The 22,783-nt window shown below is 45.2% G+C and overlaps 1 protein-coding gene across 1 annotated transcript in view; it reads left to right on the top strand.

Annotated features, from left to right (window-relative positions):
• Positions 1-22,072, top strand: part of LOC132830013 (beta/gamma crystallin domain-containing protein 1-like) — an 87,168-nt gene extending 65,096 nt beyond the window's left edge. The window contains exons 11-21 of the mRNA XM_060847473.1: positions 228-354; positions 1,129-1,271; positions 3,331-3,457; positions 6,297-6,329; positions 6,752-6,864; positions 9,857-9,986; positions 11,379-11,518; positions 13,534-13,657; positions 14,103-14,261; positions 16,788-16,950; positions 19,300-22,072. Of these exons, the coding sequence (XP_060703456.1) occupies positions 228-354; positions 1,129-1,271; positions 3,331-3,457; positions 6,297-6,329; positions 6,752-6,864; positions 9,857-9,986; positions 11,379-11,518; positions 13,534-13,657; positions 14,103-14,261; positions 16,788-16,950; positions 19,300-19,388 (1,348 nt within the window). The 3' untranslated portion in view covers positions 19,389-22,072. The remainder of the gene's footprint in view (positions 1-227; positions 355-1,128; positions 1,272-3,330; positions 3,458-6,296; positions 6,330-6,751; positions 6,865-9,856; positions 9,987-11,378; positions 11,519-13,533; positions 13,658-14,102; positions 14,262-16,787; positions 16,951-19,299) is intronic.
• The last annotated feature ends 711 nt before the right edge of the window (positions 22,073-22,783 follow it).

The following is a 22,783-nucleotide window of genomic DNA, read 5'->3' as shown; positions in this document are numbered from 1 at the left end:
GCAAGTACTTTTTTTTCATTCCACACTTTTGAACTGAAAGTAAAGCTTCCTCGATACTGTCCTCAACAAACATTCCCAGGACAGGAACATCATGGTGTTAGATACTGAGTAAAGCTCCCTCAATTCTTTTAGGCAACAATGTTGGGTGGTTGTTTATTCATGAAGCCACTGCTTTTTAAATGCTTAATCCTGACTTGCTGTGTTTTGTCATTCACATATTCTTGAAGATGGGTTGGCTACTCTAAGGAAGGGTTCAGGGGTCATCAGTATCTCTTGGAAGAAGGCGAGTTCATGGACTGGAGGACATGGAGTGGCTGTGATGAGGATTTGAAGTCACTGCGCCTCATCCGGGCAGTAAGTATTGGGAAACAAGACAGATATTTCTGGTAAAGCGAAGGCACAGAGTTAAGCTTCTCCACCTCCCCCTACATGATGTAATAAACGAAGGGAGGTAAGCATTTCTATGTTGGAGACTAGCCACTACCAGGAGTCAAAGTGCAGTCTTTCATCTTGACCAGATGGTGGCACTACCTCCTGGAGTAATGCTCTGCTGGAATAGCTTCTGGTGGTGGACACACTGACAAAGTTCACCAGGATGTCATATGGATTCCTGAGATCATAAAATGTGTTGAGCTGTTCGGAAAGTTCAAAGGGAGATGGACAAATTGGATAGCTCTTCCAAAGAGCCAACGTAGGCATGGTGGGTTGCAGGGCTCTTTTGGAGGAGTGTTATTCTATGATTCTATGAGACATGCTGTAGGTGATCTTGGGTTTGGAAAAGGCAAAATCAGCCAAGATTTCTGCTTGTAAAGACTGCACTGTTTAGTGAAGTGATTGGAATGAACTGCTGCTGCTACGTGCTGTGGGAGGGGTGAGTGGCATTTACCCATAATACCCCATTGTAGTGTCCACATGGCAAAGCAAATGGTTAACATTTCTGGCAGCGACAGCAGATTGACAACTAATCTACTACTGCCAGTCATATCAGTGGGAGCACAAGAGCGGAGAGGTGGAATGAATTTGCAAAAAACCAAAGGGATCATTTCTTTATTTAAGTAAGTGGCAGCTGTTGAACAGAAAGTGGTTCCAAGTCACCTTGTTTCATATCTTCCTTTCTTTTTCCAAAAGGAGTTTTTCAACCCCGCGATTGCTCTGAACAACAGAATTGACGATGAAGAAAGTGATCCAATTATGATCACTGAGTCCATCCCAGACCTGGAGCTGGTTGATGTCGAAAACCACGTACAATCCATGAAAGTTATGAGTGGAGTGTAAGTGACAGAACTAGTGTGGACTGCAAGTAGGCACTATACAAAGGAACTGCTATTATAATGTATATTTTGGCTACCATTTCCTTTTACTTTACAAACACCAGTGTTTTCTTTAATATTTATAAGTGGAACTTTCTGACCTGTGAAATGGCAGGACGGGCAGTGTGTGGGTATTGGGGAACTACTCCCCCTTTTCCTGCCATTTGGAAATGAGGTTCTGGGTGGGAAGGCCCATGGTTGAACTTTCCACTCCTCCACCAAATAATGTTCTTAAAGTGGTCAACTAAAGACTTACTTGGGGATCTCCCACCACCTCAGCTGCAGTCACTTGTATTCCAAGCAGGACTGGAAAGAGCCTGGAGGCAATGGCCAAGTTCCGCAGATGCCAGCCTCTGATTGGCTGACAGCTTTGGGAGGGTGGGACTCGCTCTAGCGTCATAACTCCAGGAGAAATCTAACTAGCAGCTATTCACTGTCAGATAGTCGGAATATCTGACAGGTTTTTAATGACTAAAGTAGGCCATGACTTTCTTTCCACAAAACTCCCGGATTCAATTCCCGACTGCGTGGAGTTTGCACGTTCTCCCCGTGTCTGCGTGGGTTTCCTCCGTCTGTTCCAGTTTCCTCCCACAGTCCAAAAATGTGCAGGTCAGGTGAATTGGCCATGCTAAATTGCCCGTGGGGTAAGGTTAGGGGTAAATGTAGGGGAATGGGTCTGGGTGGGTTGCGCTTCGGCGGGTCGGTGTGGACTTGTTGGGCCGAAGGGCCTGTTTCCACACTATAAGTAATCTAATCTGATCTAATCTAAAACTCTTCTGCTTTCAAATTTATCCCAAAAACAGGAACATTCTATCTACTTGTGAAATCTAGTGCTCCCTAGTGTTTAAGGTACACTTAGCAAGCTGTAGCCTTTTCTTTTCCATTCATGGGATGTGGGCTTCACTGGCTGGGTCACTCCCCGTTCTCCTTGAGAAGGTGCCTTCTTCATTGCAATCCATTTGGTGTACAGCCACAGTACAGTTAGGGAGGGAATTCTGAAATTTTAACCCAGTGACACAAAAGGAAAAGTCATTTATTTTCCCCAAGTCAGGATAGTGTGTGGCTTGCAGGGAACTTGCAGCTGTTGGTGCTCCTGTGTATATGCAGCCCTTGTCTATCTGGATGGAAGTGGTCATGTGTTTGTAAGGTAATGTCTAAGTCCATCTGTGACACACCGCTGCTACTGAGCATCAGAGGCAAAGGGAATGAGGGGCACCACATCCACAAACAAAGAGGTGGGCTGCTTCATCCTGGATGGTGTTGAGTTTTTTTCACTGCTATTGGTGCTGCCCTCATGCAGGCAAGTGGGGAGTATTCCATCTCACTCATACTTGTGCCTTGCTGAGGCTGGACAGGGAGTCTGGAGGCTTGTTACTTGCCATTTGGAAATTAGGTTCTGGGTGGGAAGTCCCATGGTTGAACTTAGCTCTGACCTGCTCTTGCCACCAATGTATTAATATGGCTGGTCCAGTTGAGTTTCAGGATGTTGATAATGGGGGACATAGGGATAGCAGTACCACTGAATGTCCAGGGGCAATGATTAACTTCTCTCTATTTGGAATTGGTCATTATTGACAGGGATTGTATCAGATTTGATCTCTAGCGATCTAAGTTCAATTGAATGCTGAAATCTGTCTCAGATACACATGGGGGATGTGGAGTTTTGTCACTGCTGACTGCTCACTGAGGATGACCTGTTTCTTTCCAACGGGTGTGACACCGATGCGTTCAGGTGTTACCTGCAAAAGGCTCCACAATCAAATAGCTGCCTGTGCTCATGCTGAAGGAAGGCATCTTGGGTGAGGTATAAGGAGGACCAAATCCCAAGGGAGAATATCCTCCAGAAAAAGCAAATAAGCTTAATATAAAAGTGAATAATTTAAGACCTTGAGTTGACAGTAGCTGGGCTCAATGCCTAGAAAATGCTTTTAATTTCCCAGGAATTGAGCTGCGATTCCTGTTTTCAAATCTGAATTGAGCTGCTGCCTTGCTGGTAAATATTCATCATTTCATCTTTCAGATGGGTGGCTTACGAAGGTGTCAATTATTCCGGAGCTCAGTACATTGTCGAGAAAGGAATTTACCGGAATCCTCAGGACTGGGGTGCCCAGAATTGTAAGATTAGCTCCCTGCACCCTATCTTACTGGTAAGCAGAACTTTTACCTCAATACCATGTCCTTTTACAATCTTAATAATGTGCCTGTCCCTTCCACTAATACCTTGATGAAGAAACTGCTGTGTTCTGAGCTGCTGCAGTACTCTGGAAAATGCACTCTCCAATTGATGTCCAAGTTCTTCATCAATCCAGCATCTGAAATTCCATCACCAGCCCAGGATGTGTGTGTGTGTGTGTGTGTGGCGGGAGGGCTGGTTGTTGAGGGGGGGAGGGAGGAAAGGGGGGGTGGGGAGGTTAGATTACTCTACAGGTAGAGAGCAGCACCACACTAATACCTGGAACCTGGATTGGGCAGGTTGCCTTTGGGAAAAGGTTGAACAGGCTAGCCTTGTAAGCATCGGAGTCCAGGAGAGTAAGTGGCAACTTGATTGAAGTATATAAAACCCTGAGAGTTCTTGACAGGCCAGATGTAGCGAGGATGTTTCCTCTTACAGGAGAACCGAGAACTAGGGGTCACTTTAAAAATAAGGGATCTCCAACTTCAATCAGATGAGGTGAAGTTTTTTTTTGAGAGTTACAAGTCTTTGAAACTCTCTTCTTAGAAGGACAATGAAAGCAAAATATTTTCATATTTTTAAGGCAGAGCTGGATAGATTCTTGGTAAGCAATGGTGGAGTAAGGAATATCCATTTGAGGTTACAATCAGATCAGCCAAGAACTTCCCCCAAATCATTCAATTGGCTGTGGGAAGGAGGGGCAACTGAAGAGTGACAGGTCAGTTGACAAATGGTGGGTGAGTAGGGTGTTGTGATTGGAAGCAGGTGGTCATGTGATGAATCTTCCAGAAATACATTCATAGGAAGTATTTGTTTCTTTTTGGTTTTATTTAGTGTGTGTTTGTTTTTCCTTTAGTTTGAACTGTGTGCAGCTGCACAAGCAGCTCCTGCTACTGCTGCAGCCTGGACCTTGTTCACAAAAAAAACAGGGGATTGGCCACATGGGTGTCTAAAAGGAAAACAAATACATACAACTGGAGGACTGTTGTGTTCCAGTGGTAGTGTCTGTAGCTCTGAGCCAGCAGACCTGGGTTTGAGTCCCACCTGCACCAGTGCTGTGTCATAACACATCTGTACAGGTTGGTTAAAAATGTCAAAATTCAACTGGAGTTAGCAGCTTTTTCTTGGCCTGACAAAGCAGAGAGAGAGAAACAGGAATTGATGAGGGTTTCTCTTGCTGATTTCTAATTGGTGGCCCCTTACAGAGGCAAGTAGATGGTAGGTGGGAACTCAAACATCTTGATGTTTCTTTTAAGTATTGAGAGTACAGTCAACACTTATAGCCAAGGTGTAGGGGATTGACCCAGGGAAAGCAACCAGGGGTGTCTGCTGTCATAAACACCTTTGGGACTGAAGAAAGGAGAAAGAAAAACTATGAGAATCAAGTTTTGAGGAAGCACGTTAACATTCTTCTCAAAAATTGCTTCTATACAAGTGATAGTGTATTTGTATATTGATTTGCCACTGGAACTTGTTTCAGAGGGGGCTATGTGTGCATGAGTTACTTTCCACTCAGAGTTGCACTGACCTCTATTGAGAAACCGTTGGGACAGCGGCAAGGGGCAAGTAAATCATCATTAACATTTTTTGGAAGGAACATACACTGTAATCCAACAGGATGTGAAAAACCTTTCTCGGGTTTTAAAGTTGGCATTTTATTTTATTAAATCATATGTTGAGACCGTACAACACTCCCAAATCATTTTGCCATTCAGTTCAATCATTGCTGCATTTTCCACTGTACTCCTGTGCAAATTCGATCTCACGATAAAGGGACATGTTCCTACCTTGGTGTTTGCCACATGTACTATAAAGGTTCTCAACTTAGGGTCCGTGACCCTGAGGTATCCAGGAGAGAAGTTCAAGGCACCTTGAGGAAGTGAAGGACCCCACTTGTTCAATTGCCAGGATTACACAAGTTGAATCCAGGATGGCTCCTTCACTGTGACAGTGACCCTGCTTTAGAAGGGGCTATCTTATTCTGCACCTCCCTGACTCGCTCACACACTCACCAGTGCCCAGCCACACACTCCCTGGGTGTTGTCAAGGTTGGGAGACAGGTAGCACATTGGCCATCGCTGGTTGTGTCCATTTTGCTGAGGCTGATGGAGAAACGATTAAAAATGATATGCTAAAGCCAGACTTCAATATTTTCCAAAAACGTATTTGAAACTAAATAAACATGAAACATTTATAATGATAACCCTGGGCCTAAACAGTAAATGGGGATGAAGGGCTGAGAGATTTAAAATTTCCTTTGGAGAGTAAAGTGGTCAAATCAGAATGAGCATCTTCTTTTTTTCGGTGGGGATACACACTGGACACAAGCCAGGACCTGGCAGATCTTTGTTCAATACTGGCCACACATGGGCTCCCATGATCAGGACAACACCTGCTCAGACAACTCCTTTTATGGGCAATGTGAAAAAATAATCAATTGCTTTGTTCCATCACAAGTGTGACCGAATCAGTTCTCCACTGCACTTTATTCAGTGGGTCTCCATCAGTCAAATGAATTCAGTTTCAGATTAAGTAATGATGCAAATGTCTCGGCAAATGTATTTTTCATTGTATTACTGTACTTTATTCAGAAAATCAATTATGTTGTGCAGAAGGGAGCTGTATGGAATGTTGAAGACATTGCGGGGGTGGGGGTGGGGTGGGGGTTGGGGGTGGGGTGGTGATTTGCAAGCAAGCCCTGACCAAACCTGTTTCACGGTGTATGTCCCGGAGAGCTGAGGGTGGGGATTAGGTCATGGCATAAACATTGGCTGACCAACAATGTGACACCATCTTGTGTTTTGTGTGTTCAGGTGGAGCCAAGCAATCCGCAACTCCACTTGAAGGTAAGTATTATTCTTTGCAATTTATTTATTTTGTAAGCGAATGTGAGTTAGCTTTATCACTCAAGCTCGGTGAGAAAGATTATAGAAGGTATTCTGAGCCTTTCTAAAACATTGGCTAGATTCTAGCTAGAGTATTGTGTCTAATGCTGTCCATCGCTATTTAGGTAGGGTGGCAAGACTTAAAGAGATTGACTAATATGGTACCACAGATAAGGAACTTTAGTTTCACAGTGAGCCTGATGCTGTTCTGCCTCAAGCTGGGAAAGCTAAATGGGGATCTGATAAAGGGATTAAAAATCTTGAAGTGTTTTGATAAGGTTAAGGGGGCGAAATAGTCAATGCCAGAGGATATGGATAAGATGATTGACAAAAGTTCCTTTTTCCTGGAATTTAAATTTAAATTCTTTTCTTTCACAATAAAGATAAAGGCCTATGCAGAGGTGGAATTCGGTGGACGCTGCATGATGCTTGAGGGGGACAAGATGGGGCTCCCAAAAGATTTTAAGATGCAGTCTTGCAGGGTCCTAAGTGGCAGGTAAATGCAGTTTATTGTTGCAACGTATTGCATACCATCAGTGTGGCATGTGTAAACTGAGGCAGACCTGGTGGCCTGACAAATGGTACGTTTCAATCAACATCCCTAAACTAAATTTATCTGGCTATTCTCACTTTGATGTTATAAACCAACAAATTGCGGGCACAGAAAACATGAAACAAAAACAGAAATTGCTACTGCAATTCAGCAGGTCTGACAGCATTTGTGGAGAGAAAGCAGAGTTAATGTTTCTGGTCCAGCGAACATTTTTCAGAGACATCAATTTGATATTTATGGGAGCTTGCTTTATACAAATTACTTTACAGCATTGACTACACTTCAAAAATAGCACCTAACTGGCTTTAATATAGTTGGAGAAGTCCTGAGGTTGACAAAGGCACTATATAAATGCAAGTCTTACCTTTTTACATCCACAATCACCCTACCACCCCCAATTGTTATCTGAGACCAGTTCCACAAATAAACAATATAATAGTGGCTGTGTCACACTTAGCTCTCCATACTTCAGCTCAAACATTATTTACTGTTAGGTCACAGAAAGTGTGAACTGATAGAGTTATACTGAAGGCAACAGTGAATCAGAAACTTCTCAGTGAACAGTGCAACTGCATGGGTGTTTTAATCAATGAACATTAATGACTGAAATTATATAGTGGAAAGACTGAGAAATAGGTTGAATTAAGCTAGAATCCCCACATTATGGAAGTGGGCCATTCAACCCAGAGTCCACACTGCCCCTCCGAAAAGCATCCCATCCAGTCCCACACTATCTCTGTAATTCCCATGGCTAGTCTACTCAACCTATACATCCCTGGACGTAATGGGACAATTTAACATTGCCAATCCACCTAATCTGCACATCTTTGGACTGTGGAAGGAAACCAGAGCACCCAGAGGAAACACATGCAGACACGGAGAGAATGTGCAAACTCCACACAAACAGTTGCCCTGAGGGTGGAATCAAGCCCTAGTCCCTGGCGCTGTGAGGCAGCATTGCTAAACACTGAGCCACCCTGCCACCAGAAAATGGTTCCGTTTAATGTCATATCAGATACAGAAGAGAACGAGAAAGAAAAAGAAAGATTGGTTTGAAGAAGATTGAGGAGAGAGACAGCAAAATGTTTTAAATACAAAGATTAAAAATGTGTTTTTAAATTCCCAAAGTGAATCACAATATAAAAAGGATGAGAATACACATTTAATGTTAACAGCATGTGCAGTCACCCTTTTAATTATTATCCCTAAGTATTTGTAGCAAGTTAAATAGGCACCAATCATGCAGCAACATCATCCTGTTCAATTGCAAACACACAGTGAGTTACCACCTTCATTAAGCTAACAGAGGCAGTGCAACTATTACAGAAGCATTTGACTTTTGATGCTTATTAGTGAGAATACTGGAGGGGGGTGCTATTTCTGTCTGAGAATGGGACATGGATTTCTGGTCTCAGTCCTTTGTTACGTTGCTTCGATGCAAGAACTCCCTGTCTGACTTTCCACCACTTCGCCAGCAGTGGGCAGCCATCTGCATCTCTGCTCACTGGCTCCCCACAGTGACATCCTAAAGCACTGCATGTTCTGGGCACAAAGCTTCCAATTTTTTCAGAACATAGAGTCATAGAGATGTACAGCACGGAAACAGACCCTTTGGTCCAACTTGTCCACACCGACCAGATATCCTAACCCAATCTGGTCCCACCTGCCAGCACCTGATCCATATCGCTCTAAATCCTTCCCATTCATATACCCATCCAGATGCCTTTTAAGTGTTACAATTGTACTAGCCTCCACCACATTCTCTGGCAGCTCATTCCATACATGTACTACCCTCTGCTTGGAAACGTTGCCCCTTAGGTCTCTTTTATATCTTTCCCCTCTCACCCTAAACCTATGCCCTCTAGTTCTGGACTCCCCCACCCCAGGGAAAAGACTTTGTCTATTTATCCTATCCATGCCCCTCATGATTTTATAAGCCTCTATAAGGTCACCCCTCAACCTCCGACACTCCATGGAAAACAGCCCCAGCCTGTTTAGCCTCTTCCTGTAGCTCAAATCCTCCAGCCCTGGCAACATCCTTGTAAATCTTTTCTGAACCCTTTCAAGTTTCACAGCATCTTTCCAATAGGAAGGAGACTAGAATTGCACGCAATACTCCAACAGTGGCCTAACCAATGTCCTGCACAGCCTCAACATGATCTCCCAACTCCTGTACTCAATACTCTGACCAATAAAGGAAAGCATAACAAATGCCGCCTTCACTATCCTATCTATCTGCGACTCCACTTTGAGTATTATGAACCTGCACTCCAAGATCTCTTTGTTCAGCAACACTCCCACTTACCTTACCATTAAGTGTATAAGTCCTGCTAAGATTTGCTTTCCCAAAATGCAGCACCTCTCATTTATCTAAATTAAACTCCATCAGCCACTTCTTGGCACATCGGCCCATCTGATCAAGATCCTGTTGTAATCTGAGGTAAGCTTCTTCGCTGTCCACTACACCTCCAATTTTGGTGTCATCTGCAAACTTACTAATTGTACCTCTTATGCTCACATCCAAATCATTTATATAAATGATGAAAAGTAGTGGACCCAGCACCGATCCTTGTGGGACTCTATTGGTCGCAAGCCATTAAAAACTACACCAGATTATAGTATAGTCCAACAAGTTTATTTGGAAGCATTAGCTTTCTGACCACTGCTCCTTCATCAGGTGGTTGTGGAGAATAAGATCATGATCACAGAATTTATAACCAAAGGAGTCCAATGTCATGTAGAAAAAGGACATGTTAGTAGGGTTAGGTTAAGACTGTTAATAGTAGGCTCGCTTGGAGCATAAGCCACAACATTGACTTGACGGGCTGAATGGTCTGTTCAGTGTAGTTCTGTTCTTGCGATCCAGCTAATAGCCATAGCTCTAAGTTCCAGCACATTGCACTGTTCACCAATCCAAGCATGTATTGTCTTTCAGTTGGGCGCTGTATGAGGGCCAGGATTACAATGGGAGAGTCTTTGTGGTTGGTGAGGGAGACTATCCAGACCTCCCATCGATGGGCTGCAGGGTGACTGCCCACATCCGAAGTGTGATGGCCATACCGCACGTAAGTCTCCACTATCGGCAACTGTAGCTTCCTTGATCAAAGTTTGGGTTGCCTGACCTAACACCTCATGTGACTTGATGTTGAAATTTGCTCATGTTCCAATGCAGTACCTCGGAACATTTCACTGTACTTCATGTGCTGTGTAAATACCAGCTGTTGTTCATGACTATTGGAGGAACCGGTTCGTTATTCTGACCAAATGGTTCAGTTGGTGAAAGACATTAGATTGAATTTACTGGTATAGACAGAGCTGCTCTTTGAGGGACCACTTTAACATCCTCCTCCTCCTCTTGGAGATAATTAGGTGGAATGGGAGTTAAAATCAGAACCGTGAGCTTTCTGTTTGTTCCCCATCACCCACTGGTTTTACCATTGGCTCCAGGAGAAGCCTCCTGTGTAAATTCAGATTGGGACCCTATCATTTTATGAGGAACTTACATCTTTCGCCAGGAATTCAGCAGTGACTGAGTTCAGTCTCGTTTGGCTGAGGACCCAGTTCAGTAAGATTTGAGTTTAGAATTTTGAGGTAGGAAGAGATTGTGGGTCAGCCATGTGACGGGGAGAAAGTTGGGTCCTCGCAATAGTTTCGGGCTACAGCACACACAGGAGTATGCATTGCCACAACAATTCAGAATCTCTGAATACACAGTAAGACACCACATAGGAAGTAGGAATATCCACAAAGAAATGCTCCGTGCCCCCCCATCCCTCCATTGCTCTGTGACCTACACAACTTTCCGGGATGTTCAAACCCTTGTGATCAGCCTGATTGGAGCTAGGCATCCGCTAAGCAACCCAATCTTCCCAGGCCCAAAGCCAGCAAGAAGCAGCCAGGCACTCTGATGTGATGAACTGACAGGCTGAATAATCCAGAGTTTTCCTCTCTCTCCAGGGAGTAATGTCATTTATATAATGCAAGGGTTTGAGAAGGTGGATATGGAGAGGAGTCATAAACTAGCAGTCATAAACTATACAGTAGGAGAAAGTGAAAACTGCAAATGCCGGAACTCAGAGTCAAAATGTGTGATGTTGGAAAAGCACAGCTGGTCAGGCAGCTTCCAAGGAATCTGCCTGCGAAGGGCTTTCAGACTACTGAGGTCGCTATGTAAATGCAGTTTCTGCAGGCTCCTGTGGTGCAGTGGTAGTGTCCACACCCCTGGATCAGAAGACCCAGATTCAAATCCCACCAGCTCCAGAGGTGCTTTAAAAAAATCTATCCAGGGCAAGCTCTTCCTTGTGCTTTGGGATGGTCTTTTAAAAATCTGCATCGCTCACAAGAAACAAGCTGAAAGATGTGCTTGAAAAGCAGAATTGAAAGGGAGGGGATTGGAACAGAGCCAGTAATGGTGGAGCTAGAATATGGTCTCATGGTTTACCATCTGTTTTGCACAGGTCTTCTCCGAGCCTTCAATCACTTTATACAGTTTGGAGAACTTTGAAGGAAAGGAGATTGAACTTGACTCTGAATTGAAGAATCTGGTCTCCGACGGTTACAATAATCTGGTTCTGTCCCTCCGTGTCAGTGGTGGTGTGTAAGTACGCAATGAGATTTAATGACCAACTTCTTTTAATTTGATTGTCTTTAGGAAGTGGTTCCTTTCCAGGACAGATATTGTCAGCTAATTACTTGGATGTGGATATTTACTCATCAACTATAGTGAACAGAGTCGCCAAATGCATGGTCAAAACTACACCAAATTATTCCAAAGTATAGCAGGATTATTTCTCCACTAAAATACAGATAGTGGAGGATATTAACAGAATATCAGTTTTGTAAAATTGACCATTTCCAAGTTGAACTGATAGGAATGACCCATTCATTCTCATCCTGCCCATGGGCTGTGGTGTCAGCATTAACAGCTTCCCTCCCCTGTCCCCTTTAACAACCCCCTGAATGGCTGACCCCTTGCATCCTGGAATTTACACACTGTTTATTCCTGTTGATCAGATCAGACAGTAAGGGTGTCATTCATAGAGACTTCAGTCTGAGTAGGCAGGCATTGGCTGAAGGATAGGGATTCCCCAGTCAGGGACATCCAATGGGTCTGTCGGATCTAAGTGACCTCTTGAAGAGCCGTCATAGGAGGCAATGGCAACTTGGAGAACAGTGTTTGTTGTCATCTTAAACATTTGACCAAGACACTCATTAGACAATTGAGAAATAAAACCACAAACATATGGTTAATTCACTTTTTAATAGCACAGCAAAGAATTTTTTCACTTGAAAGCATTTTATTTGATTTGATTACTAATGATCTTTGACACTGGTTAATCGAGCAATTTGCCCCTGTCTCCAATTACCTGATGCATTGTCTTATGGGTCCCACAGAGAGTTGCAAACTGTTGGTGGATGCATTCCTGGAGGTGTCATCCTGCCTCCAATCAGGATGGATTGGCTCCATGCTCTTATTGGCTCCTTGATAGGAGAGGTGATGGCCAGTGATATTATCACTCGACTGTTAATTCAGAAACCCTGGTAATGTTCTGGGGACCTGAGTTTGAATCCTGCTATGGCAGATGGTGGAATTTTAATTCAATAGATATCTAGAATTAGGACTCTAATAATGTTAAAAATCACATGACAAAGCTATAGTCCAACAGGTTTATTTGGAAGGACTAGCTTTCGGAGCGCTGCTCCCTCATCAAGTGGTTACTTTGACAGGCAGTGCTTCAAAAGCTAGTGCTTCCAGTAAAGCTGTTGGACAATAGCCTGGTGTTGTGTGATTGTTAACTTTGTCCACCCCAGTCCAACACCGGCACCTCCAAATCGAGTCTAATGATGACCACGAAACGATTGCTGTACATCAGAAAAACCCATCTGTTTCACTAAGGTTCTTCAGGGAAGGAATCCTTACCTGGTCTGAGGCCTACATGTGACTCCAGACCCACAATGTGATTGACATTTAACTGCCTTCTGGACATTTAGGAGTAGGTATAAAATATTGGCCGGCCAATGATGCCCAGATCCCACGAATGAATAAAATAAAGTGTCCTGTCTTCCCAGGACCAATCAGAGAGTGAACAGAGTCCTCCATGTCTGATTGAAAAGAGTCAAAAATCATCCATTCAGTCTTTCTTTTCTCCAGCTCCAGAATATTTAGATCTGAAGGGCAAAGTAGTTTAACTAAAATGGGAGAAAAAGCATTATTTTAGTTAATATTGGTGTGTATTTTCTCTTGGGAAGCTTGCAGTTAACTCTTCAATGTCATGAGGTTCAGAACGTTGCTGCAAGTTCAGAAATCCTGGCCTTGATCTGTATAGTTAGAACAGTCTCAAAGTGCAATTAGTCAAACAGTATGAGGCTATTCCACACACCCACTTGTGTACACTGTCATTTAGAGTATTACTCCCTGTCACAATATAGTGGGCAGAGACACCAAACCCCTCGAGGCAACACCTCAAACCTGCGAGACATCATGATGTAAGATTTCCAGGCATTCCTAGCCCAAACCAAGTTCAGGCTTCACAGAACCCCAAAGGTTAAAGGGCTGGCATTATCTTGCCCACTGTCACTGATGCTCATTCAGTTTCTCTTTGCCATCTGTAGCTGGGTGCTGTATGAGCACAGCAACTTCCGAGGTCGCCAAGTGCTCCTGGAGCCCATTGAGATTTCTAACTGGCCCAAATACAGTGGCTTCTTGAGGATTGGATCCTTAGCACCAGTCTCACAGGTTAGTGCCGGACACCATGCTTCTTGTAACTGAGCGGCTAAATATGTTTAGCTCCGTAATCCAACCTCCAATCTCAACCTCAACAATGATCCTGTAAGTCTGTAGCCCCTCTGATCCCTGTCCACCAACTCTGAGGAATACAGGGACAACGTGTGGGACATCTGCACTTCCCCTTCCTTTTCTTCCTCCTATTAATAAAATCTTTTAATCTCCCAAATATAACTCGCTGCTCATTTCTTCTCCTACCTGTGCCATTCCTTGCTCGGGGACTCGGTATGTCAGTTGCCCCTTTTGAAGTGCGTGTGGTACCACTCTCATCTGAGTTCTCTCACTCTTATTGCCTGACAATTCATACAAATGTGGTGAGGGAGATACAGAGAATCATCACAACTCTGCCTTGCTAACCACTCTTGAGGGTAACACCAAAATGTCTTTGACTTTACAGAAACCTGCATTTTTCCACATCAAGAACAAAGAGACAAATGACCTCCTGTCGGTCACTCTGTGTCAGGAGGATGTGAAGTCTGGACGGGTCATTGTGGCTGCAGAGAATACGGAACTGGAGCAGCTCTGGTTCTATGAGAAGGGGCTGCTGAAACCCAAAGTAAGAGATGTGCTGTGCAAGAGACTAGTGACATTCAAGTGGGGTGATATTAGGGAGAGGTTAAGATGGCTGGGTGCGTGCAGACAATGTAGCCGCCTCGCTAGATACAGACAAACCGAGACTGATGGTTTCACCTTGTTGCTCGTGGGACACAAACAGGCTCTGATGGTTTTGCCCACAAAAAGCTCTCTTTAACTTGAGCACCCTCCAAATGGCCTTCACAACCGGAGGAAGACAGACTTCTGCAAACTGGGGCGAGACCTAGCCTGGTCTCAAGTTGAAATGTAGGGCAGTAGTGGGCGGACCTGAAACTCTGTCTGAGTACACTCTAGATTCACCTCGGTGAAGGGAAAAGTGTTTGCATCCGAATGGAGAAGGACACAGAGAACTCTCAATGAAAGGGGAAAGGAGGAGCAGAGATGTCAGCTTGACAATACACAGGAGAATCCGGCTTCTGACAGTGTCAACAGCAAGTAAGGGCAAATCAACAGGACAGGAATAGATTGGCGGATAATAGAACAGAATTAATGGTCTTTTACAGACAAGTTTGGGTAATGGGGCCATAATGGATGTATTACTAACTGAGTATTCCAGGGGCCTGGCTTAATGATGTGGTTGTATCCAACAAGGGCAGAATGAAATTTCACATCATATTAGAAAATCTGGAATAAAAAGTGAGTTTCAGTAGCAATGATTATAAAACTGACATTTTCTCACAAATCAGTTAATTTCCTGGTCTGGTCTATATGTGACTACAGACATACCCACATGGTGCTAGTACATTGACTACCATTTGTAATGAATTACAATGCTGACATTGTCAATGATGACCACAGTCATGAAGTTCTTATAATCACAGGAAAGGCTTGTCTGAGTAATGATTGGGCTGAATAGATGGCGATCACGTTGTAGGAAACCTAGGAACAGGAGCAGGCCATTCAGTCCTTCCAGCCTGTTCCTGCATTCAGTGAGATCATGGCTGATTTGTGACCAAACTCCATCTACCTCCTTTGGCCCATATCCTTCCTTATCTTAGCTTAAGAAAGGTTTATCTAGCTTAAATTTTAAATTACCAACTGATCCTGCATCCACTACCAATTGTGGAAAAGAGTTCAGAGCATCTACCACACTTTTTGTTTGTAGCTTTGTAACATCTCTCCTCAATGGTCTGGCCCTCATTCACAGACTATACCTCTGAGATCTAGGATCCCCAACCAGTGGAAATAAGTTATTTTTATCTACCCTGTCTTTTCCTGTTAATTCTTGAAGACTTCAATCACCCAATACCCTTTCTAAGTTCCACAGAAAACTGGCCTCAGTGTATAATCTCTCTTCATAACTCAACCCTTGAAGTCCAGGTTTCATTCTTGTAAATGTACATCTTATTCCCTGCAAGGTCAGTCTACCTGTACTCAGGTGGAGAGCCCAGATCCACTCACAGAACTGAGTCCTCCATAGTGACAGAGCCCAACAGCAGATACCAACTGAACGTTTGCATCAATGTTTACTTAGAAAGAGGTTTGGAGGGGGGTACCATAGGGCTGTAAGATTGCAACTGTTGTTCACAGCAAGAGGAGAAAGATAATCCAGTGACTACAGACCAGGCTGTCTTGACATCAGTGATTGGGAAGCTTTTGGAAGCAATGATCCGGCAGAAAACCAACAGACAAACTTGATCTAATTAAGGAGAGTCAGCATGGATTTGTTAAGGGCTCGTCATATTTGACTAACTTAATTGAGATTTCCTCATCTTAAAAAAAAATTTGTGCTGATAGATATTTTCAATCGACCAGTTCAGACACATCTCTAGAGTGAGTGGGACTTGAACTGTGATCTCCTGGTTCAGAGGCAGGGGCATTATGACTGCCCCACATGAGGGTCTTAATTTTTTTAATGAAATGCTGTTTATAGATGAGTGTATTGTAAGTAACGTGCGTATGGACCGGGAAAGGAACTTGATAAAGTTGCAAGCAACAAGTTATTTGCTCAAGCCCATAGGGCAAAATCAACATGGTCACAAAGTTGGCTACAGGATGGAAAACTGAGAGCTCTGATCAATGGCTGTTTTGCAGACTGGGTGGAGACATTCAATGAAATGGGGTTTAGGACTAGAAACACAGATTTTTGATACATGTTAATAGCTTGCAGCTACAGGACACCTCTTCAAAGCTTTCAGTTGATGGTTCATCCAGCAATACTGCACCCATTCAGTACCATGTGGAGTAGCATGACCCCACACTCCAAGCAGAGAAGCAACTCAGCTGACAACTGAGCCACAGCTGACAGTTGGTGGAGAACCTGACTGTGTTCAACTGTGATGTTCTCCACGTCAGGTAGTCCAGTGACATCCACCTGCTAAACCTGCAATATTGAGAAAGGCTGTTTACCAAAAGATGGCAACTTGGTAATGTTGGAGCCCATACCCCAGAAAGAGTCAATACTTTGTGAAGCGTGGAAAATGAGGTTCTGTCATCTGATGTAGTGTCTTGTTATATTTCATGTATTTTACCCTCACTTGTGTCACAGTTTGCTCCAGAACTGAGCCTCCAAACCATTGGCGCATTGAGTGAGACTGGCACAAAGGTTGTGCTTTGGTCTGAGAAGCGGGTGCCAAGGCATTGTTGGACATTTGAAAGGAGTGGAACAATCCAGAGCGTCTTGTACAAGGGACTTGTACTCGACATCAAAGGTGAGGTGTTTTCTAAGCTGCTGCCTTCGACCCCAGCTGCCTACTTGCATCAATGTTCCTGCATTTCGAGAAACTTGATGCCATTGTTTTTGATCTTTGCTACCTCACCAGGCACAGGCTTCATTCCTCATCCGGGCTGCATGCCAAGGCTCAACCAACACTGGATTGTGTTTGTAAACTATTTGAGCACAAGATGAGCTTCCAGTCACTTCTCCTCCATCACCACAGCTACCTATTTCCATCTCTGTAATGTCACCCAGCTCAGTCCCTATTGTACCCATCCACTTTGAGCCACTAATACCCCTAGATTTGATTATCCCATGCTCCCCTGACCAACCTCCCATCTCCGTAATCTGAAGCACATTCAGACTCTGCTGTTCATGTCCTAACTCAAACCAAACCCTGTTCATCCATCATCTCTATGCTTGTTGACCTATATTAGCTCCCTGAACAAAGTGAGCACTGCAGATGCTGATGAAGGGTTGAAACGTTGATTCTCCTCATCCTTGGATGCTGCCTGACCAGCTGAGTTTTTCCAGCATCGCACACTCGACTATATTAGCTCCCTGCCCAGTTACAACCAGATTGCACAACTCTCATCTTACAAATCCTTACTGTCTCCTGAAGTAAGTTCTCAGGTTCATCCTCCTGTGAAGTGCCTGATGTTAAAGGTGCCACGTGGTTGTACACACCCTTATGCTGTTCTCCAGTGACCCCTGCTGGTCTTCCGAGTGAAGAACCCCGTGTGAGATTGATGAGGACACCCACAGATTGAAGTGTCAGCAGGTGCCTCAGGAGCTAAACCAATGCTGCAGGATCTGATCCAAGTGGAGGAATGCTATAGGTTGCTGTTCCCACTCTCTCAGCTAATTTGCATGTTACAAAGGCATACTGGATCCCAGGCGCCAGGATAGGCTGGTCATTGACTGGACTTGCTCACTCAGTTGGCGGATTGGCTAGCTCATTTGGCTGGTCTGGTTAATTTGTGATGCCTACAGCACAGGTTCGATTCCCTGATGGATTGAGATCAAACGCAGCCCAAACCTTCTCACACCTTGCCCACCCCTTCCCGAGGCATGCTGTCCATCAGGTTAATTAGATTAGATTACCTACAGTATGGAAACAGGCCCTTCAGCCCAACAAGTCCACACCGACCCGCCGAAGCACAACCCACCCATACCCCGACATTTACCCCTTATCTAACACTACGGGCAATTTAGCATGGCCAATTCATCTGACCTGCACATCTTTGGACTGTGGGAGGAAACCGGAGCACCCGGAGGAAATCCACACAGACACGGGGAGAACGTGCAAACTCCACACAGTCAGTCGCCTGAGGCGGGAATTGAACCCGGGTCTCTGGCGCTGTGAGGCAGCAGTGCTAAGCACTGTGCCACCATGCCGCCCATAATCTCACCACCCAGTCACCTCTGTCTCTCTCGAGCTGTCCATGGTCTTTTGGAGAGCGATGGTGACTTTCCCTCCTTCAGTTGCAGCGGATGGACAGCACAGGGTGTCTCTGTCCTTGGCTGCAGCCCTCACTGTATTAACATTGTGCCAAGCTGCTGCTAATGCCAAATACTTGACCATATTGCCTTCCGTTCCACAAAGGATTTTATTCCACTGTTGTAACTGTGGGGTAGCAGTTAATGGGGAAGGAGAATTTGAATTCAAACCATAATCTGGAATTAAATGACTAATGGTGACCATGAAACCATTGCTGATTGTTTGAAAAACCCGTCCAGTTCATAAATGTCCTTTAGGGAAGGAAATCTCCCATCCTTACCTGGTCTGACCTACATGTGACTCCAGACCCAGAGCAATGTGGTTGACTCTTAAATGCTTTGTGGGCTATTAGGGTTGGGCAATGAATGCTGGCTTACCCAGAGATGCCCTCATCCCGTGAATGATTTTTTTTAAAAAAAAAGACTTGAAGTGAGAAGGGCAGATACTTCATTTCTGAGTCTCGGAACAGCCTGGTAACTGAGATGACAGTCACCTCACAACCTTTGAACTACTGACTCTGGGGTGGGATGAGTGGGATCAGCACAGACTTGGGGAATCACACGCTAGTGAACTGAGAGGGAGGGAGCAATATCTCCATTTTCCGTCGAATCACATGGGGGAAGAAATGGGTGGACGGAGCAGTGAGTGAAAATGGTGATTGGCAACAGGAAGATTCCCTCTAAACTTAAACGAGGGGTGGGCAATGTGTGGTCGACCCCAATAAAAGGGGGTGGTGCCATTGGAGTTTGGGGGCCAGGCGGTGAAGCCCCCCTTGGTTTGTCGTGATGAGCTCACAGTGTTAGTCCAGCGGGCTGACATGATTCCTGTCTCCTTCACTTTTAGGTGGCAAGTCTTACGATCGGGACAGTGCGATTATCTGTAAACACGACGAGGAGAATCCGCTCCAGCAGTGGGAGATTCAGATGCTTTGAAAACAGAAACTGCTAAGGAGCACCCTGACACACACACACACACACACATACACCCATGGATAAACCACCACCACCACCCCACCCCCCACCACCCACCTCCCCGATCAGCCACGTTCACTGCTTATCAGGAACTGAACAACTCCTCACCGTGACACCGGGGATTACTCTCTTACAAACAACTGCCCTCTCAGAGGCAGCTTCCATACCCACTGGATGTCACTGTGTGTGATGTCCCATTGCTACCGCATTGACTCTTGTTCTCCACTTTATGCATAGAGAGCCTCAGAGAATGGGGCGGGGGAGGGCTGAGGATGTAGGTGAAAGGTAAGAGAGTCAGAAGGGGGCAGAACTTTCACAGTGTTTTTCTATATAAGCATGTTAATTCATTGAGTGTTTGGGAATACTGACTCAGAATTCCAAGGGGAAGGAATGGGACGGAGTGGTCTGGAGTTAGAGGGAACTCTTTTTCTTTCACAAAACAACACCTCATTGCAACTTAAGTGCAGTTGGGCTGTAGTCATGTCGGTGCAGTGTCTGAGTTTTGTACAAGATTGGGAGGGGAAAGGGTTTACACGATAAGAATTTCAGAGGAGGGCTGGTGGGATTTTCTCTGGTCAGATTTCAGACGGTGTGTGGCAGGAAGTGAACTCGGGTACCACACCGCCCTGTGACCCAACATTTTAACTCCCCCTCCCACTCAGCCGAGAACACGGAGGTCCTGGGCCTGCTTCACCCCCGCTCCCTCACCACTCGATGCCTGGAGTAAGAATGCCTCATCTTCCGCCTCGGAACACTTCAACCCCAGGGCATCAATGTGGACTTCAACAGTTTCCTCATTCCCCCTTCCCCCACCTCACCCTAGTTCAAAACTTCCAGCTCAGCACTGTCCCCATGACTTGTCCTACCTGCCTATCTTCCTTTCCACCTATCCACTCCACCCTCTTCCCTGACCTATCACCTTCATCCCCACCCCCATTCAACTATTGTACTCTATGCTACTTTCTCCCCACCCCCACCCTCCTCTCATTTATCTCTCCACCCTTCGGGCACTCTGCCTTTATTCCTGATGAAGGGCTTTTGCCTGAAACATCGATTTTCATGCTCCTCGGATGCTGCCTGAACTGCTGTGCTCTTCCAGCACCGCTCTAATCCAGAATCTGAAGTAGCTCAACCTTTCTGTTTGGTAGCTTCACAGGTTCAGTCTATTCTCTTTGTATGGGAGACACTGGCACGTACAGGGAGTTCACAGCACTGACATTCACAAAGGCTCGAGTTTCATTTTTATTCCTGTGTTTCTGAGGTTTGCTTGATTCTAGTTCCCAATCCCATTTAGGATTTACAACTCTGAATTCATCATATCATCAGGTATACCAACAGGAATAGGCCCTTCAGCCTACTCATACCGTTCAACAAGATCATGTCGGGTCTGAGAATGGCTTTAGCTCCACTTTCTGCTTGACCCCCCCCATAACCTTTAACTCCACTGTTGTCAAAAATTGGTCTAACTCCGTTTTGAGGGCGTGACCCAGCCTCCACTGCTCCCTGACTAAAGAATTCCAAAGGCTAATGAGGGTAAACATTCCTTCTCATCTCATTCTGAAGTGGGAACTCTCATTTTTAAACTTTTCCCATTAGGTCTGGGTTCCCCAATAATCATAAAACCCCTACAGTGAGGAAGAAGGCCATTTGGTCCATGAAATCCTCACTGATCCTCTGAAGCATATTCCACCCCCCAACTTTCCCTGTAATCCTGCATTTCCCATGGCTAATCCACCTCGCCTGCACACCTTTGGACTCCCAGTGTATGCCTTCAGTCCTTCTCAGAATTTTAAGCCTTAACTGGATATTCCTCACTCTCCAGTAGACCCCCCAACTTATTCAACCTGTCATCATTAGGCAATTTCTACATCCCAGCAACCGGCAAAGTGAGCTTCCTTTCTGAACTTAGCTTCAACTCAGCATGGTATCCCTGGGGAAAATGCCAGTGCAACTGTACCCCTCCCCCTAACCAGGAGAGAGTCAGTATCAGTGCAACTGTTATCACCCCCACCCCAAGATAGAGTCAGTGCAACTGTATTCCTCCCCCCGAAGAGACTGTCAGTGTCAGTGAGACTGTACCACTCCTGATCCCCTCCATGAAACTGTCAGTGTCAGTGAGACTGTACCACTCCTGACTCCCTCAGTGAGTTTGTACCACTCCCACCTCCCCTCTCTGTGAGTGTCAATGTCAGTAAGCCTGTACCAGTCCCGCCCCCTCTGTGAGACTCAGTGCCAGCGAGACTGTACTACTCCCACCTCTCCCCCACCCCCTGTGAGACTGTACCACTCCCACCTCCCCCCCACCCCCCGTGTGACTGTACCACTCCCGCCCTCCCACCCCCTGTGAGACTGTATCACTCCCACCCCCTCTCCGTGTCAGTGCCAGTGGAATACAGAAAGCTGACTGTGTGGTGCTGCTGCTGCTCTTTAAGCAAAGCCCTCCTCATTTCGGAGTTTGTTAACACTTTGATATTATCCAAAATATTCAAGTTCTAATATGATTTGTGATGCTGGGACATAAACATTGCACCCACCAAATGTTTTACATAATGGAGACACCAAGTAATAGCTTTGATTGTAGAGTTTTATAAGCACAATAAATTTTATATGAAAAGGATCAGGAATTCTGTGTAAAGATGGGTAAATTTAGTGTACTATATAAAATGGGTTTTTTTTAATCTCGTGATTGTGGTCTGTTTCTTTCTGCCATCTAAATCCAATTTGGTTTTACCTCATAATTCATTCAACCCTGGGGCAATGCAGCAATGCAGTGGGTGAGGGGGAGGAGTGAGGGAGTGTGCGTGTGAGGGAGTGTGTGACTGTGCGTGTGAGGGAGTGTGTGACTGTGAGTGTGAGGGAGTGTGTGACTGTGAGTGTGAGGGAGTGTGTATGTGTGAGGGAGTGTGTGACTGTGAGTGTGAGGGAGTGTGTATGTGTGAGGGAGTGTGTGACTGTGAGTGTGAGGGAGTGTGTATGTGTGAGGGAGTGTGTGACTGTGAGTGTGAGGGAGTGTGTATGTGTGAGGGAGTGTGTGACTATGTGCGTGTGTGTGAGGGAGTGTGTGCGAGGGAGTGTGTGACTGTGTGTGTGAGGGAGTGTGTGACTATGTGCGTGTGTGTGAGGGAGTGTGTGACTGAGTGCGAGGGAGTGTGTGTGAGTGTGTAAGGGAGTGTGTGACTATGTGCGTGTGTGTGAGGGAGTGTGTGTGTGTGTGAGGGAGTGTGTGACTATGTGCATGTGTGTGAGGGAGTATGTGCGAGGTAGTATGTGTGAGTGTGTGACTGTGTGTGAGACTATGTGCGTGTGTGTGAGGGACTCTGTGACTGTGTGAGTGTGTGTGAGGGAGCGTGTGACTG

Source organism: Hemiscyllium ocellatum, chromosome 30 (genome assembly GCF_020745735.1).
Source record: "Hemiscyllium ocellatum isolate sHemOce1 chromosome 30, sHemOce1.pat.X.cur, whole genome shotgun sequence".
Classification (NCBI taxonomy): Eukaryota; Metazoa; Chordata; class Chondrichthyes; order Orectolobiformes; family Hemiscylliidae; genus Hemiscyllium; species Hemiscyllium ocellatum.
This window is presented reverse-complemented; position numbering and strand designations above follow the sequence as displayed.